General features: G+C 35.0%; 1 protein-coding gene across 4 annotated transcripts in view; it reads left to right on the top strand.

Moving 5' to 3' along the window:
* Window positions 1–16706, top strand: part of LOC135846965 (cell adhesion molecule DSCAM-like) — a 640919-nt gene that overhangs the window by 608996 nt on the left and 15217 nt on the right. For all 4 annotated transcript variants that reach the window (XM_065366342.1, XM_065366343.1, XM_065366341.1 and 1 more), the window contains one exon: window positions 7176–7386. In XM_065366342.1, coding sequence (XP_065222414.1) covers window positions 7176–7386 — 211 coding nt within the window. The remainder of the gene's footprint in view (window positions 1–7175; window positions 7387–16706) is intronic.

The following is a 16706-nucleotide window of genomic DNA, read 5'->3' as shown; positions in this document are numbered from 1 at the left end:
ACAAATTGATTCGTACAAGTGAATCGTTCGCGAACAAATTCATTCCTACAAGTGAATCGTTCACGATCCAATAAATTGAATAACTTTTGGTGAATCATTCGCGAACCAATTGATTTGCGCAAGTGAATCGTTCGCGAATGAATTGTTTTGTACAAGTGAATTGTTCGCGAGCGAATTGATTTGTACAAGTGAATCGTTCGCGAACGAATCTATTGATTTACTTTATTTTTGGTGAATCACATTCGCGAACTAATTGATTCGTATAAGTAACTCGTACGTGAACGAGTTGATTCGTACAAGTGAGTCGTTCACGATCGAATTGATTCGTACAAGGGAATCGTTCGTGATCCAAAAAATTGAATAATTCTTGGTGAATCATTCACGAACGAATTGATTCGCACAAGTGGATCGTTCGTGAACGAATTGATTCGTACAAGTGAATCGTTCGCGAACGAATTGATTCGTACAAGTGAATCGTTCGCGAACGAATCTATTGATTTACTTTATTTTTGGTGAATCGTTCACAGTCCAGTAAATTGAATAAGTTTTGGTGAATCACATTCGCGAACTAATTGATTCGTATAAGTAACTCGTTCGTGAACGAGTTGATTCGTACAAGTGAATCGTTCACAATCGAATTGATTCGTACAAGGGAATCGTTCGTGATTCAAAAAATTGAATAATTCTTGGTGAATCATTCGCGAACGAATTGATTCGCACAAGTGGATCGTTCTTGAACGAATTGATTCGTACAAGTGAATCGTTCGCGAACGAATTGATTCGTTCAAGTGAATTGTTCGCGAACGAATTGATACGTACAAGTGAATCGTTCGCAAATGAATTCATTCCTACAAGTGAATCTTTCACGATCCAATAAATTCAATAATTTTTGGTAAATCATTCACGAACGAATTGATTTGCGCAAGTGAATCATTCGCGAACGAATTGATTTGTACAAGTGAATCGTTCGTGAACGAATTCATTCGTACAAGTGAATCGTTCACGATCACATAAATTGAATAATTTTTGGTGAATCATTCGCGAACGAATTGATTTATAAATTGAATAATTAATCAATTTGTTCGCGAATGGTTCTTTCAAAAAATTAATTGATTCGTTCATGATTTATTCCCTTAAATGAATTAATACTCTCACAAACAATTCACTGAGAATTGAATTAATTTTCCTATACGAGTATGTAAACAACAATTCGTTTGAAAGCAGATCCACTTGTTAATTCGTTAAGAATGGTGGAGGCTTTATGAGATTTTAAATTTCATTGAAATCGGTTCAGCCATATTTAGGTAATGAGTTCTGAAATATTTTGAATAGAAATCTTGTCACTCAATAAATTTGGAAACTCTGAACTTTTGAAATAAGATGAAGATGACGAAATGTCTGGCTAGTAGTCTAGTGGTGAAATTTTAAATTTGATCAAAATCGGTTCAAATGTTCCTAATGCTCTTTCGTATTGTCACTCAGCAGTCACCATCCTATCAACAGAATCGTCTCCCCCAGCCCCATAACGCAATAATTCCGATGCGGGCTATGATAATGCGCATTCTTACAACTTAACTGTACCCAGGGTACATTACTTCTCTTCTCCAAAACACGCGCTATCTTGGGGCTTACACAATACACACCTCTATACGTACTTCTTTACACGTATATATCACATTGAAATGTGCGTTGGTGTGCGCGGGCATGGGGGCAGGGCACCAACTACCATTCCAAATCCAAACATCCCTATACTACATATACATATAGTCAGGTACCTTTGTACGAAAACGCGCTTAAATGAGTTAATTTCCATACGAAAGTGAGCACACAGAACACTAGGTTAGGTAAAGTACACAACACACGCGATACACTCACACACTACGGTATTTAGCATAATTTATACGGTGGTTCTTGATTGCCACCTCGACCCAGCCTCTTATGTACAGACCGGGCGTAGTATTATTTCACGTTTCAGCTATTATAGCAGTACATTACATTCGAAAGGGAAATTAAACAAGGCACGTAGGACGAAGGAAGAAGTAAAAGAGTCGCATTCGCATTATCCCTTTACACTATACAAGTGTATATGTATTCCTCCTATTCGACTCATAACGATCCTCTTATACTACAGCTCTGCCAGAAGGAACTCTATGCATAACACTAACACACAAACTTTACCCTTATTCGGGGGACGAGTGGGTACGATAATAATAGCACGAGTATCTTCGCGAATATACAATTCTGAGAGTCCAGTTTGACAGCCAAGTACATATTTTAAGGGCACGCGGAGGCGTTGCTTTATATCATTTCGTGTGGTAAAGTCGAACCAATGACGAAGGCGACAAAGGATTACAAAAGGAAGAGATGTTATTATAAAAGGTCATTGGTATGTGTTTAAAATCTCAAAAAGCATCTCGACGTTAAGCTAGCGACCTTATTTTAATTCCGAATTACAAGCTCGAATACATATTTCGACGACAACGAGCGAGCAGAACGATATTGTATGATGGGATGCTTAAGTATGGGCCATATATAGATACACACATCTCTCCTATCCCATCACACAAATGTACCTACTTTCGCACGTAGCACTTTCCAAATCTCACCAAGCTCCCAATAAAATACAATTTCTTTTTTTTTTTATTTCACGATTCACTAAAAACTATAGTCATCTCTTTCGAGTACCTAATTGCCATAATCTCGAGCGAAGAGCTCGACTATTCGCACCACATCATTTTGTTGCACCAAATGAACACGGTAACCCATTCGGATATATGTTTCAACGATGCGGAAAGGTTAGCGAAACATCATTACGCATATAAAGTTGAATTTTTCACCCAAAATATATGGGATTTTCTCGTTTTCCAACATCATTACTCACCCTCACGTGTGTCGAATCGCATTAAACAAACTTTTCGCTCGCAACAATGCTCGTCGATGTGCTCTCTCCTCTCCGCCTTCATCATCCGTTTCGAAATCCCGACAAAATCTGTACCCCAAAAAATAAGGACAAAATCACACGTTGCTGGATATAAGTCTACTGTATGTAGAGTGTAGACACGCTCTCGACGCATAACAAGAGTAGAAGTACGCGACTGAATAATAGTGTGAAAAAAAACCTCGAACCGAGAACGGGGAGAAAAGCTTCACTTGGCGAAAAAACTCATAAATAAAAAGCCTTTCGTATCGCCGCCAATTTTGAATACTTTTATTACGAATTTTTCCACCCTACTGATCTCCATTTAAATAAACTCGTTCGTCGAGATGATTAATGACTGAAGGCGATAAACTATTTACAGCGGTTGCCTGCTTTCTGTAATACCTATGTACTCTCTCGTGTCTCCTCTGTTGTTTTTTTTTTTTGGTGTGGGGTCATCTCACTCTTGTTTGGTTCGTTTTACAAGAGTACACCAACCTTTCGTTGATGAGAGGAGTGAAACACAAAAGAGGTGAGAGGGAGATGAAAAAAAAGGTAAATGAACGAGTATTTTCTCACTCCTGCTCTAGTAGGTATATTTTTTTCCCAAGAGTTTTGGCACCATGCACTTTTGCTCTTTCCGAAATACCTGTTGGATGAAAATGGAGACATTCAATTTTTTCGAAATGATTTTTTAGCATCACAAATGTTAGGAACTAGGAAGAAACTAACTAGCGAGTTCATTGCCTCAATTTGATGGCATTTTTATTTTTAAAATGGAGAATAAACTCGACTTGAAAATCAACTTGGGCATTGAAAATTTTTGTTTTTTCTGTCAAGTTCAAAGATTTTTTTGCTGTCGATGAAAAATGCTCCAAATTCATGAAAATCAGTCCCAATATTTGGAAAGAAAATTGATCCAAAGTGATTGAATTGAGTAAACCCCTCGGCTCCCTCTCCCACCATTGGCTCAATTCAAGGTTCAACATTATTTTACCAAGAAATGAAGCACTTAGGGAACTGCTTAGGAAAATTATGAAGGTTTGCAAACACTCACAAAGCAGACCTCTCAATCTGGAGAGTTTTTTTTTTTTCAAATGTACGAAGAAAAATCAAAAGAATAGGTATTCAAAATATTATTAATTTTCGATTTTGGGAGAATTTTCAAAAATTGAAATTGAAATTTGATCAAATTGAGGTAGAAATCTGAAATTGGATTCTCATTTTATTTTTGTCTTTCAGAAACGATTTGAGGTAGCTGAAAGCCATTCTGGAGATTCCAGCAGATTTTGAAGTTTCTAATTTTGCAAAAATTCACTTGAATGAGAGTCAACATGAAATTCATGCCAAACTACTCAGAATTTGATTTTTAGTGACCCTTTTGATAAATTTAAGCCCAAATTTTCAAAATTCTGTTCCACCAGTCAAAGTCTAAAAATTTATTTATTGATAATTTTGAAAAAAAATCAAGAATTTGTGATTGTGAAACAAAAATGAAATTATAGAAATTTACTCTTTATCAGTTGAAAATTTAGAAAAACTCGATAAAATATTAAGTAAGTAATAAATTAATAGAAATGAACCCAAAAATCACCAAAAATTCATGAAGTAAGTAGATATGTATTAACAAAGATATCTACTAAAAAAAAAAATGCTTGAAAGGTACCTATCACGAAATAGGTCAAGTCTGACATGAAAAAAAAAACATTAAAATTCTTAAGAAGGTAATAAAATGCCAAAAAGTTCTGTAAAATTACGAAAAAGATTAAACATTTGAAAAAAATCCACAAAAATATCAATTACAATAGGTACTGCTTGCAATTTTTAGAAACTGCAGAAAATTGACATGATCATTGCTAAATGTTGAAAAAGAGTTGAGAAAATGTTGAATTCTGTAAAGTAAGCCTAAAAAGTTAGAAGAGTAGGTATGTAGATGCAAAAAGATTTCCTGAAATGATCAGAAAACTCGTCAAAATGGCCTCTAAAGATGATTGAGAGCTAGTGCAACCTTCTTGAAATCTGTATTATAAAAATTGTTTAAAATGACTCAAAATAATTCAAAGTTTGCAACTTCTGGCGAAAATATGAAACATGTATCAGAAAATTGGTGAAATTGATATAAAAACATCTGAAAATAAAGAGAAAGTTACCTATTAGAATTGTGTGTAATTGAGTTTTGGGAATGATCAAAAATGAAGCAGAAATTCAAAAAATATTACCGGTCTTGCAATAAAATTTTCAAATTCCGAATTCGGTTAGCCTTGGATTTTCGTGTGTTTTTTTTTCAAGTGCATCTGATTAAAAAAAAAAAATCTGACTAATTTTTGTGGTCGATGAATTTAATCTGGTGGTGCTTAGTTCAGAAATTACCATTTTTCCCAAGTTTTGAGAGTCTTTTCTTATTCAGTAAATCCAAATTATTGTTTTTTGTTTTTTTTTTTTTAAATCACAAATTGTTAAAGATCTGTTTTTGGAAAATGTGACCAAAATTTGGGATCAAAAATGAGCAATTTTTGGGCAAACCACTTCTCTTGGTGCGATTCTCACTTTGAAAATAAGCTTAAATTTACTGGCGTAAGAAGCACCTTGACAGACAGAAAAAATTTTAAAGTAAGCAGGGAAATTGACAGAGTATCCAAAAGAAGTCCATCAGACAAAATTTCAAAAGCTGAATTTCATTTTTTGATTTTTGGAAAATTTGAAAGATTCACAATTTAGCTAATTTTTTATGAAATATTCACAATTTGATGCAGAGCTGAAATATGATTTTATTTGAGCTTCCCAAATCCATTCGTTGGCAATTTCAAGCTGTTCTGAAGCATCCAGATAATTTTTTTGATTTTCCAAATTTAGGGTAAAAAAAAAATCTAAAATGAAATTCACCAATTATGAACTCGGATATAACAACTTTGTGACCACTTTCAAAGAATTTTGACCAAACGTACTCAGTTTCACTTTAGCTCTCATCTCGCCTTATGATAATTTCTTCAAAACTGAAAAATTCAAAAATCTTCTGAAAACTTTAGAACGTGTCTCGAAATCGAAACTTCCATTAATCGAATCTGGAGATCAAAATCAGGGTGAACTCTCGATTCCAGATTTCTACCCCAATCTGTTTTTTTTTTTTTTTTTTTTTTTTTGAGGAAAAGTCAAATAGGATTTTTTAATAATTCACCAACACTTAAAAAATGAAATTCATGACCTAAAATTTGACCTGGTGGCGTATTTTTGGGTACTTTTCTTATGTTTCTGAGTGCAGAATTCAATTTGGGTTCCTCACTTGTCAAAAAAGTATCCAAATCCCTGCACAGATCACTCAGGACGATAATGTAACTTCAGGCATTCTAAGATTATGTATTTTTCACATATTTTTAGATGAAAATTCATTCATGTACGAAATTTTGTCTCTAATCTCACCCCAAACTAAACAAAAATATAAGAAAAAATGAATTAAAACTATGTACCAGGAAAACCCAACAGCAACAGCAGCTGCAGCATTATCGAAGAAAAAAGTCCAAAACGAGCATAAGAAAAAAATAGCGAAGTTCTTAAGCAAAGCACGATAGTAGAAAGATAGTTGCAAAGGATGAGGAAGGAGAAAAACTCAAAAGGAGAAAAATTATTGTGTATAACGGTGGTTAAAAACATTATAGTGGCAATGATTGTTATTCTATATAAGAAGTTCCATTGCCTTAACGTTGGAATAATCGTGTTTTTCATGTGAAAAGTTTTTGTTTAGATATAATTATGAAGAGAAAATTGGTAGCGGAAGCGAGGTCGAGAGTACGTATAGAGTTGTTCTTCGGAAAATAACTCTTACCCGCCGGGAATATACTTTTAAAATAAATTGCCTAAATTTATCTGTAGAGCGCTGCGAGAAGAGAGGCGAGAGAGAATAGTTTTGCAAAAGCGTCGTGTTTCAAGGTTCCATACTCTTTTAAAAGTATATGTGTAGAAGGCAGAGGCAAAGAGGGTGGAGTTTTCGCGTGTTATCGGTCTTTTAATTTATTCTCGATGGTTTTTTCCTCCTCTTCATCTCGGGTGTGACTTTCTCTCTCGCTTTTTTTTTATCTTCCTCTGCGGGTGTGTGTGTGGTATAATATAAGAGAAAGTATCGATAAAACCTACTCGTTAATGTGATTGAACTTTCCGGCCTTTGTTATTTTTTTTCTCTACCATATCGTGTTTGTATTAAAGAAAATACCTAACTGATATATTCATCTGGGTTATGTTTTTTTGCATGTTCGTGGATGATCAGGTATCGTGGATAAGGAAACGAGATATACATATATTGACTTCGAATATTCACACGTATACCGGCGATGGAAGATTCAGCGTGATACACCCGGAAAACAGCGACGAATGGAATTTGAAGATAGAATTCGTGCAGAAAAGAGACGCCGGCATATATGAGTGTCAAGTAAACACCGAACCTAAAATAAACATGGCTATACTTTTAAATGTCGAAGGTAAGTTTGCAAATACACCACCTAAGGTATAATATATTTTAATGGATTCATTGTAATTGCTAATATATACCTACCTGGTCGATGATGGAAGGAGGGAGGGGTCGGTTTTGTGGCTCTTGGTGAAAATACCTTCCGATATGTGGATCAATTCCACCATCTACTAAGGTTGAAAATGTTCTAACGATGACGTCATTTTCCTCAACAATTAGATGTTTGAGTGTGTAAGAGAGAAAGACTTGTGTTGGTATTTTCGATGTCTTTGGTGGTGTATTAGATCTTCTGTGTGATTTGAGGCATGATGAGGGAAGGATAATAGTGTGGAAAATGAAGGAATTAGTTCTTTTAATGTTGCTCTTTCTACCTTCAGAAAAAAAAACAAAAAAAACAAAGCAGAAAAAATGGTCAAGAGTCAACTGAAAGACCCAAATGGACCCTTGTAGAGGATCAATGGGATGTGTAAGTAGCCCAGAAAGATATATCCAAATAAAAGTGGGCAGTTTCTCTTCATTTTGTCTGACAAAAAACAAAACAATTCTTCAATTATGTATATCAAATGCAGGTTTTCTAATTTGCCATCGAAGAGAACGTAAAGGGGAAAAAAATCAAGCGAGCATTCTGCAAAGGTCAGCTCTTAAACGGTAAAAAATAAACACACCCAGTAAAATGTTAAAAGACGATTCACAAAAAAAAAAAAGGGTTAAATTTGTCGCTTCACAATACAAATGAGAAAAAGGTCTACAACAACGGAGTGTTTGCGGTTTGCCCCAAAAAAGAAGTTTGCTAGATTGATGTCGAGGTTCACACAACGATATTTAATTGTATTCGATGGTAAGGCTCGAAAGTGCGACAAAGATAAAAACAGGAAAATACCGAACCGAAAGCGAAAAGACAACTGGTGTCAGATTGTCTACGTCGCTGCTCTGCTTTTGTTCGCTATGTTTGTACTGTAAAACCCTCCTAGTTGGGTACTGAAGAGTGAGGGGCTGTTACAACATACACTATATTTGTACTTTTGAATGCTCTCATCCCCTCGCTCTTTTCCCATCATTTATGCCGCTTCCAGCCACACAGTGGTATAGAAGCAGTAAAATATTATACATGGTTTCTGTGTATATTTCTAATTAAGATAATTAAAACGGTGTAAACTTCGTGTCAAGTTGCATACCTTGTCACTCGCTTCGATTCATCTGAAACGACGAAGAGTGGGTATTACAATCGACGTGGTTTTGGTGGTGTGTTTTTCGTGCCTCTTGGTTCATTTGTTGTTGTTTATTTTTTTCAAGTTTTTTGAAAGTCTCATTCAAGTATGTGTTTCCAAATTTTGGACCATGTTTTTCAAAAGTGTGTAGTGGGAGAAAAATACACGCAGTTCTCCCACTTACGTGGAAGAAAAATATTTTTATCCGTCACACTGGGAGAAATTTACACACGAAAAGTTCAGTCACCTTAATGGGAGAAAATTTTCCTGTCTCCTAATTGGGAGGAAAATTCTCATTCACCATAGCAGCAGAATATTTTTCTACCCCCTAAGCGACAGATTTTCAATCATTTTAGTGACCAATTATGACGTCAGTGACCAAGCCGCGACAATTTAAACTTCCTACTCAGTGGTGGTGGCGCTTACATCCAATTATAATCAAGAAATTATCGAACATGGCCGATTATACTCGATTACATCATCGTTTTTTAGGTGGTGGCGCCAAGCTGTCCACCACTCTTGCAATAATAATCAATAGAAAACCAGTTCAACACGAATATCGCCGAGTATAATCGAACATGACGTAATTCTAGCGCCAGCCAGGAAAGATAGCGCCGCTAGAAGCGTTGAGCGCGTGCACCACTGACTGCATACATTCCCCCGCCCGATTTCTTGTAAAAAGCGCAGTTATAAAAGCTCTGATCCGAGACAATTCTGGTAGGACTGCAGACATCGACGCCACCAAGTATAGTTCCAAATTTACTTCCATCTCCGCAAATGGGCTGGAGCTCATTCGCCAGAAGAGACCAATAAATCCATCTTTAGCTCAATATTTCCAACTGTAGTTCCTACCATTTCCAGCTTTAGCTTCCTGCAGTTCGTGATTTATTGGACTTTGATGAATTTTGGCGTCTGCAGCCTCGGACTTTGTCATCATCTGCGATGACATCGTTTCTCAAGTTAAGTCCCTATGGGTCAATTAGTGAGTCTTCAGCTGTCTCGGATCACTCTTTGAAATGCACAGAGGTAGGTTTTAATAACAAGTTGCCTTGGTTCACATTCCAACTTTAGATTTAAGTTTCAAGACCTTAGCTCACATTGTCTTTCTTTATTTTCTTTTTTGTTTGAAAATGACGTATATCGCTCAGGACATGCATTTTAGTTTTAAGTTCAGACACATCGTTCAGGGTGTCTTCCTTTCTTTTCTCTTTTTTTAATATTTATTTTTGTTTTTGTTGCTCCTAGTTTAAGTATTCCCAAAATTCCCCAGGGTTGTGATCCTTTTTATTTGTCTTTGTTTTATCCCTTAAGTATAAGAATAAATGTCCTAAATGTGAATTTGTCTTGGACTTTTATTCAACTTTCATGACTTTGAGAATTCAATGAATATTTCCAACTTTACCACAAATATATCATTCCGTCAAAAGTTCAATCATATCTTAGCTCAAGCTTCAATTAATCCAACTTTAACCCCATGTATTATAAATATGTAAATATTGGGGAGGGAACCCATTTTACATCCGCGATTCGTCCGATCCTGAGGTCTCGATGAGCTAGTTATAGAATCGCGAGAGATATCAATTTTGACATCACCAATATTTCCATCACTATTTTTCCAACAGAACTAGAGTGCATGAATCCGATATCCAGATGGCCAAAGAGGATTTGAATTAGTCTATATTTTCTTATCTTCAAAGAAATCAAGATTCAAAAATTTCCATTTTTGAATTCTTGGTGAAAAATCAAAAACTTCAAAATGAAAAATTTAATTTTTTATTTTATGGTACTTTTTGGGTTTTTCCAAATATTTCTCCCTCCACAAGTGTAATGATGTATTCATCATCAACAAATCATCAAAGTTCTTATTGATGAATTTGAAAAAGTCGAATTTTTCGTCTGTCACATTCACTGGATTTCAGTAGTGATTCAGTCGTTTGCGAATAATTTGTCAATTTTAAGCAAATCTTTCGCGAACGAATTGAGTTTAATTTCTGATAATAGTTTTTCAAATTGAAGCTGCCAAATTTCGACATCATATCACCTAACAAATATATGCCTAACTTGATTTTTCAGTGATCCAGTCTGTAGCGAAATTTTTTTATCCTTTCAGCACTCGGTGGCGTAGTAGGTAGAGCCACAGACCTCCGTTCACGAGGTACCCTGTTCAAACCCAGCTACAGAGGCAAGCTTGTGCATGTAATTAAAAAAATCTTTCGTGCAATTATCAACATTACACGCCAAGTACCGGGGACTACCAGTTTAGCCGAGCTAACAGATAATGCATGCCATCTGTTAGCAGAATCAGAAAGCTCTGAAACTGGTTCGAGCGTCTATAGAGATCAACACTGAGGAGCTCAGGGTCTCTAAACTACCTGGCTAGCTCCAAGGTGCTTGTGTAGATGTCACTAGAAAGCAATGGGAAACTATTAGTGAAGCTCGAAACAACGTCGATTCCCTAGAATAATCGCAGTGGCAATAGGCATACGCCTCGCCCTGTTAGGGTACCACAAAAATGCGATTTCCAATGTCCTGTAAAGGATAAGGAACCACGACGACGATAATTTTCATACGTTAAGTAATCATTCAACTTGCCAGTCGTTGATAGAATTCCGAAATTGTGTGAACCTACTTGATAGTAATCAATCAATTGAAATATTTTAAAATTTATCAACACGTACGTAGGATGCTCTTAAAATATATTAATTTCAAATAATACACTACGAATATAAATATGAATCTATTTAAAGTAAAATAAATTAAAATTTAACCAATGTGAAAAATCGTAAAATAATATACGAGTACATGAATTCTCCTTAAAAATTCGAAAACGTGCTAACAACACGCGCTGCTTGATGCACAGTAATCGGTCGTTATAGAATTAAGGTGGTCAGAATACGCGCATCCGACAATTGTAGTGGTATCCTTGATATAGCAAACCACTAGATGAACCGGGTATGTGCCGTCAGAAAATTCAACATTTATCGTCTTACACTGTTCGTCAGGAACTCTGGCTAGTTCGCTGCAGACGCCATCCACATCGAAAAATGTACTGTGACAGACGTTCGAGCTGTAAAACAACAAAAAATTTACTCCACCTCCCAAAACTAAAAAAATGTGTGTACTAATTTCAATATTGGGACTTTATACATAAATTTCAAGATATGTATTTGACCCGCTCCGACAAAACCGACCATTTCGACGAAAAAAAGTTTCCGAAATAATGACGTTTAAAATGAATTTTAAGGGTTGAAAGATCAGATTTTTGAAAAAAAAAAGCATTTTTTGAAATGTAGTCGAAATGGTTGGTTTTGTCAGCGCGGATCACATAATACATATAAAGCTGAATTTGATTTACTTATTCCTAAGCACTCCATAGCTGTTTGTGGTTGAGGGTTCTAGGTATTCTAGAATCTATCGTAGATTTTCAATTTTTAAACAATTTTGAAAATTTTTAATTTCAAATGAACTTTTCCGTGCGATTTCGGATTTCTACATTCGAAAATTAATTTTTGTGTAGTAATTTAGAAAAAAAATTTCTTTGGTGATCAATTTTTTTTTCAAATTGATTTCGATTTTTTGGCAGATATCTACTTTGTAATTGAAGAGTGATATTCCAAAACTCGCTTTGTCCATTTTCACAACTTTTCAGGAGAGAGGAAAAACAGTTTCCCTTTAAACGGGTAAATTGGCTTTTTAGGCGAGTTTAGCACTTTATTTGGGTGGATTTATGATGTAGGAGTGTAGGTATACATTTCATCCACTAAATACTGCTGAAAAAAAGTTCAATAAAAATGGACAAAGCGCGTCTTGGAACATTATTTTTTTTTTTAATTTCTAGTGAATTGGCTATTTAGGTGAGTTTAACACCTCATTTTGGTAGGTTGATGATGTAGGAATGTGAGTTAATACTTCATCTACCAGGTACCACTGAAAACCCAACTTTGATAAAAATGGACAAAGCGAGTTTTGGAATATCACTCTTCAATTCTAAATGAATTTTTACCCAATGCTTCAATTGAATCAGTGTTAAATTATGATGCCTATTTCTTAGGGGTGGAGATGGAATGGGGGGGGGTATTTGGAATTATGTTTCAATTCTTGAATTAGTTTGCATTTTTTTTTTTTTTTTTTGTAATTTTGAATGAATTTTTCCTTTGATGATTCTTAAAATAATTTTTTGCCGGCAATTCAGAATTCCTACCTAATGTTTTTTGCAGTGATTCAGAATTTGGATACTTGAAGAATGGGTCTGTGGTGGTTTTAAATGTGTTTTATCGGAAGAGGGGGGAGCGATTTCAAATTTTTTGGCGACACAGAACTCCATTTTTAAAATTCAAGTTTGAAATTTTTTCGTGATTTCGAACGATTTTTTTTTTTTAAATAGGTAAATTAGGTAAAAATAAATTCTCCAAATACATAGGTACCTACATGAATTCTGTTTTCTCAATTTAGATAACAAAAAACTGTTCGACTTGTTCTCATGGGAGCAAAACACGTTTTTCATCTTAAATTAAGGCTGTAGTTTTCCGTAATTATATGTAATAAAAAAAAACAGCTACTCGGTTTCAGTTACTTATCTAATAGTGAAATTTTCGACCAGTTTCGAAAAATTCAAAATCTTAGAAGATCTTTGATGAACACCCAACCTTCGGTAAAAAAATGTATACTTGTAGAACAACTTACCCTTGTATGCGATCAAATTCGGCCTTAGATATGTTTAACGTCGAATCAACGCTTAGAGTAATCGACAAGAAGATCAGACAATTGAGAATACGAATACTCATTGTGATTTTTGATGGTTTATCTTGAAAAATGATACCTGTAATAGGTTATATGCAGACAATTTACGCTGGTAGCTCAAAATTTTACAACGAATTCAAGTTAACTTTCCGACTATAGATAAGCGAACGGTAACTTAATGGTGGAACACCGAAAGTTCTATGGTTATTTTGTAATGGCGAAATGCTACGATTAACGTCACTTGATCGCCTTGAAAAATTTCGCGAAGTTTTTCATTATTTCAATAATCTGGTGAAACGTGAAAACATGTTGGTTTTGAAATACTAAGTATGCCAGGTATGCAGATGTGAGTAGAATATCGTATGCATCGTCTTTACATTTCAACAATGTATTAGGTAGTTCATTCGTATTGAACAGATATCAGATAGCGAAGCATGTTTTGATTTTAAGGATTATTCAAGCCTACAAGAAAAATGTGAACAACAGTTTGTCGCACAGTAACTTACGAACACGTTAGTGAAAGCAATAAAGCATTGGTGAGGTACTGAGGTATGTCTTGTTACGAGGGGTATATTGTAGATTTGTATCTCGAGCAACGTTATACACACGTCACTTGCTTATTTTGATGAACTGCCAAATGTTCCACACAACACCTGGTGGGTAACAATGTACCTGTCTACCTACTGTACGATGCCGAGTAATACCATCGTATTACAAAAATTCGAGAAAATCTGCAATTCAAAAAATTTTTAAAACATGAGGTAGTCGATTTTAATGGTAAGAAGCCCCAGCAAGACAGACTTCAAACTATTCGAAAGAAGGAAAAGCTCTTTTATTTACAACTTCGATGACTCACATGGAAACATTTTCACATCATTAGAATAGAACAAGAGTAAAATGTGGCAGCAGTTTTCAATTTGAAATAAATTTCGTTCTAAATTTCTTGGGAGAAATATTTTTTCCTTTTGTGGGATTCAGAACAAATGAAGGATGAGAGAATTGGACAAATGTTCGAGTGATTAAATTCACAGCTTTCCAACCAAAAAAGAGTTTTGACTTAATATTTGCTGGATATTTTATGACTCAATTTCTCGAAGTTAGAGGAAGAAACACAGAGCTGGATCATTCCACGTCATTCGACCAAAATGGAGGGGAGGAGGGGGGGTCGGTGATTTTTTTGAAAATTTTCCTGTGGAAACACCTTCCAATGGTACGACTAATGGCGCATATTGCAGTCCTCTGGTATTTTTTAAAGGCTTCTATTGGAGTTTCAAATAATGTAGTTTTCATATCGTTCTGACTCTCAAAAATTCTGAAAAAAAAATATATCATGGACAAAGTTTCATGCTGAACAGCATACCTATTATTGAAAAATTTGGATAGTATTATTTCGTAAAGTCGATTTAAAAAAATTGAAAGTTGGCGAAAAAATGCGATTTTTTGATTTCAAATATGAAAAAAAGTTTTGATTGGTGAAGTTGACCCATTTGACCCCTGTTTTTACGTATCCATTGAAAAAGTTGAAAACCCCCTTTCACTCGATGAAATGAACTCATCACAAAAAATCAAACTTTGAAAAAATTCATAAAATCAACGAATTTCAATTTTTTTTCTATTAGTGTCCTTTTGTGAACTTTTTCATGAAATACGTCAGGAAAAGCTCAAAATAAGACAACTGAATAAATTTAAACTTTTTTTGATGTTTGGAATTTGAAAATTGAATTTTTTAGAATTTTGATTTTTTTATGATGAAATTAATTTTTGTCGAGTGAGAGAGGTTTTTCAACTTTTTCAACGAATACGTAAGAATAGGGGTCAAATGGGTCGACTTCAAAAGTCAAAACTTTTTTTCATGTTTTAAATCAAAAAATTGCATTTTTTTCGTGAACTTTCAATTTTTTAAAATCGACTTTACGAGATAATGCCATCACAATTTTTTAATATGTTGTTCAGCATGAGAAGTTGTCTATAATATTTTTTTTTCAGAATTTTTGAGAGTCGGAACGAAATGAAAACTACGTTTTGAAACTTTTCGAGGTGATTTTTCGTACAAATAAAGTGGAAACACTGATTTTTATGTTATCACCAAAAAGCCTTTCAAAACCCCTAACTATTGGAAAAAGTTCCTTTTTGGTAGTTATCGTGGTTATCGAGTAATCCTTTGCTGAAATGGATGATATTTTAAGTTCACTGAAAACTTTCACATCCCCTAGAAGCCTTTAAAAATTGGCTAGAGGGTTGCGATTTGCGCCATTAGTCATTTCTTCGGAAGGTCGTTCCACAGGAAAATTAACAAAAAAATTCGTTGACCCCCCCCTCCCCACCACCTCTTGGTAAAATTGACGTGGAATGGCCCAGCTTAAATTTCAGTGGTCTATAATGGAAAAATTAGGATGGAAAAAAACTTCGTGCAGTCGTATGCTCTTAGAATACCAATGAGTTTTCTAGGTTTAGAACGATAACTTTCTGGAAAAAATAAAAACTGTACTTGCGCAGGGGAGGAAATTGAGCTGAAATGTTGAATTATCATAGGACAGTTGGCAATTCCGTCATAATACACATAATTTTAGCTACCTAACAGAAAAACGTGTAGTCTGATTTGAACTATTGGTAAACTTGGCGAAAGAGGGAGATCCAAAAAGGGGGAGGTGAAGCACATTCAATGAAGATAGAATATGAGAATGAACCTGAGGAAAACGTGAGAAAAGGGGTTGTTAGCATTTAGTATTTTTCCATACAGATAAAGTTTTCTAGTTACCGTTTCTGTTAGTGAAATTGCGCACGTTGAAAGGTATAAACTTTTTCATTATATAATTAATTTGGTTTTTAGTTTCGAAATTCGAATGAAATTCTTATTCGGTGTATTTAGATTCCATTCGACTGAGTTGATAACTCGACTGTCGTATTTTTTGCCTCACCTCCAACCCTATTCGTATCGGTCGGTGGCGCGTTATGCGCGTCGAAATTAAATGAAATATTCCACGAATCGAGAAGAATTGTTACGATACGTAAAGGTTTGCATTTGAATTAACATGTTTTGCATTTGCTTTATTAGCGTATAGCTACGTATACGAAAAGTAACTGCGGTGAAGCAGGGTGCACGAGGGAAGTAAATTAAAGTTAATTTGTCGTTGTGTATAGCTTGTGCTACGTTCTCAGAATTGTATGTATGCAGTTTTGTTGACGCAATTATCAGCACAACGGAGGAAAAAAGAATAAGTAAGGAGAAAATATAAAAGGAAAAAGTTGTCATTTCGAATAGAATAAGGAAAGAAAAAGCTCGCAGAGATGTGAAAAGTAGTACGAGAATGGGACAGGGGTTAGAAGAGGGAGGTCGCTCCTACCTGTATGTAAATAAACGTGCAAATGTAATTCGAATAAC

Source organism: Planococcus citri, chromosome 5 (assembly GCF_950023065.1).
Source record: "Planococcus citri chromosome 5, ihPlaCitr1.1, whole genome shotgun sequence".
Taxonomy (NCBI): Eukaryota; Metazoa; Arthropoda; class Insecta; order Hemiptera; family Pseudococcidae; genus Planococcus; species Planococcus citri.
This window is presented reverse-complemented; position numbering and strand designations above follow the sequence as displayed.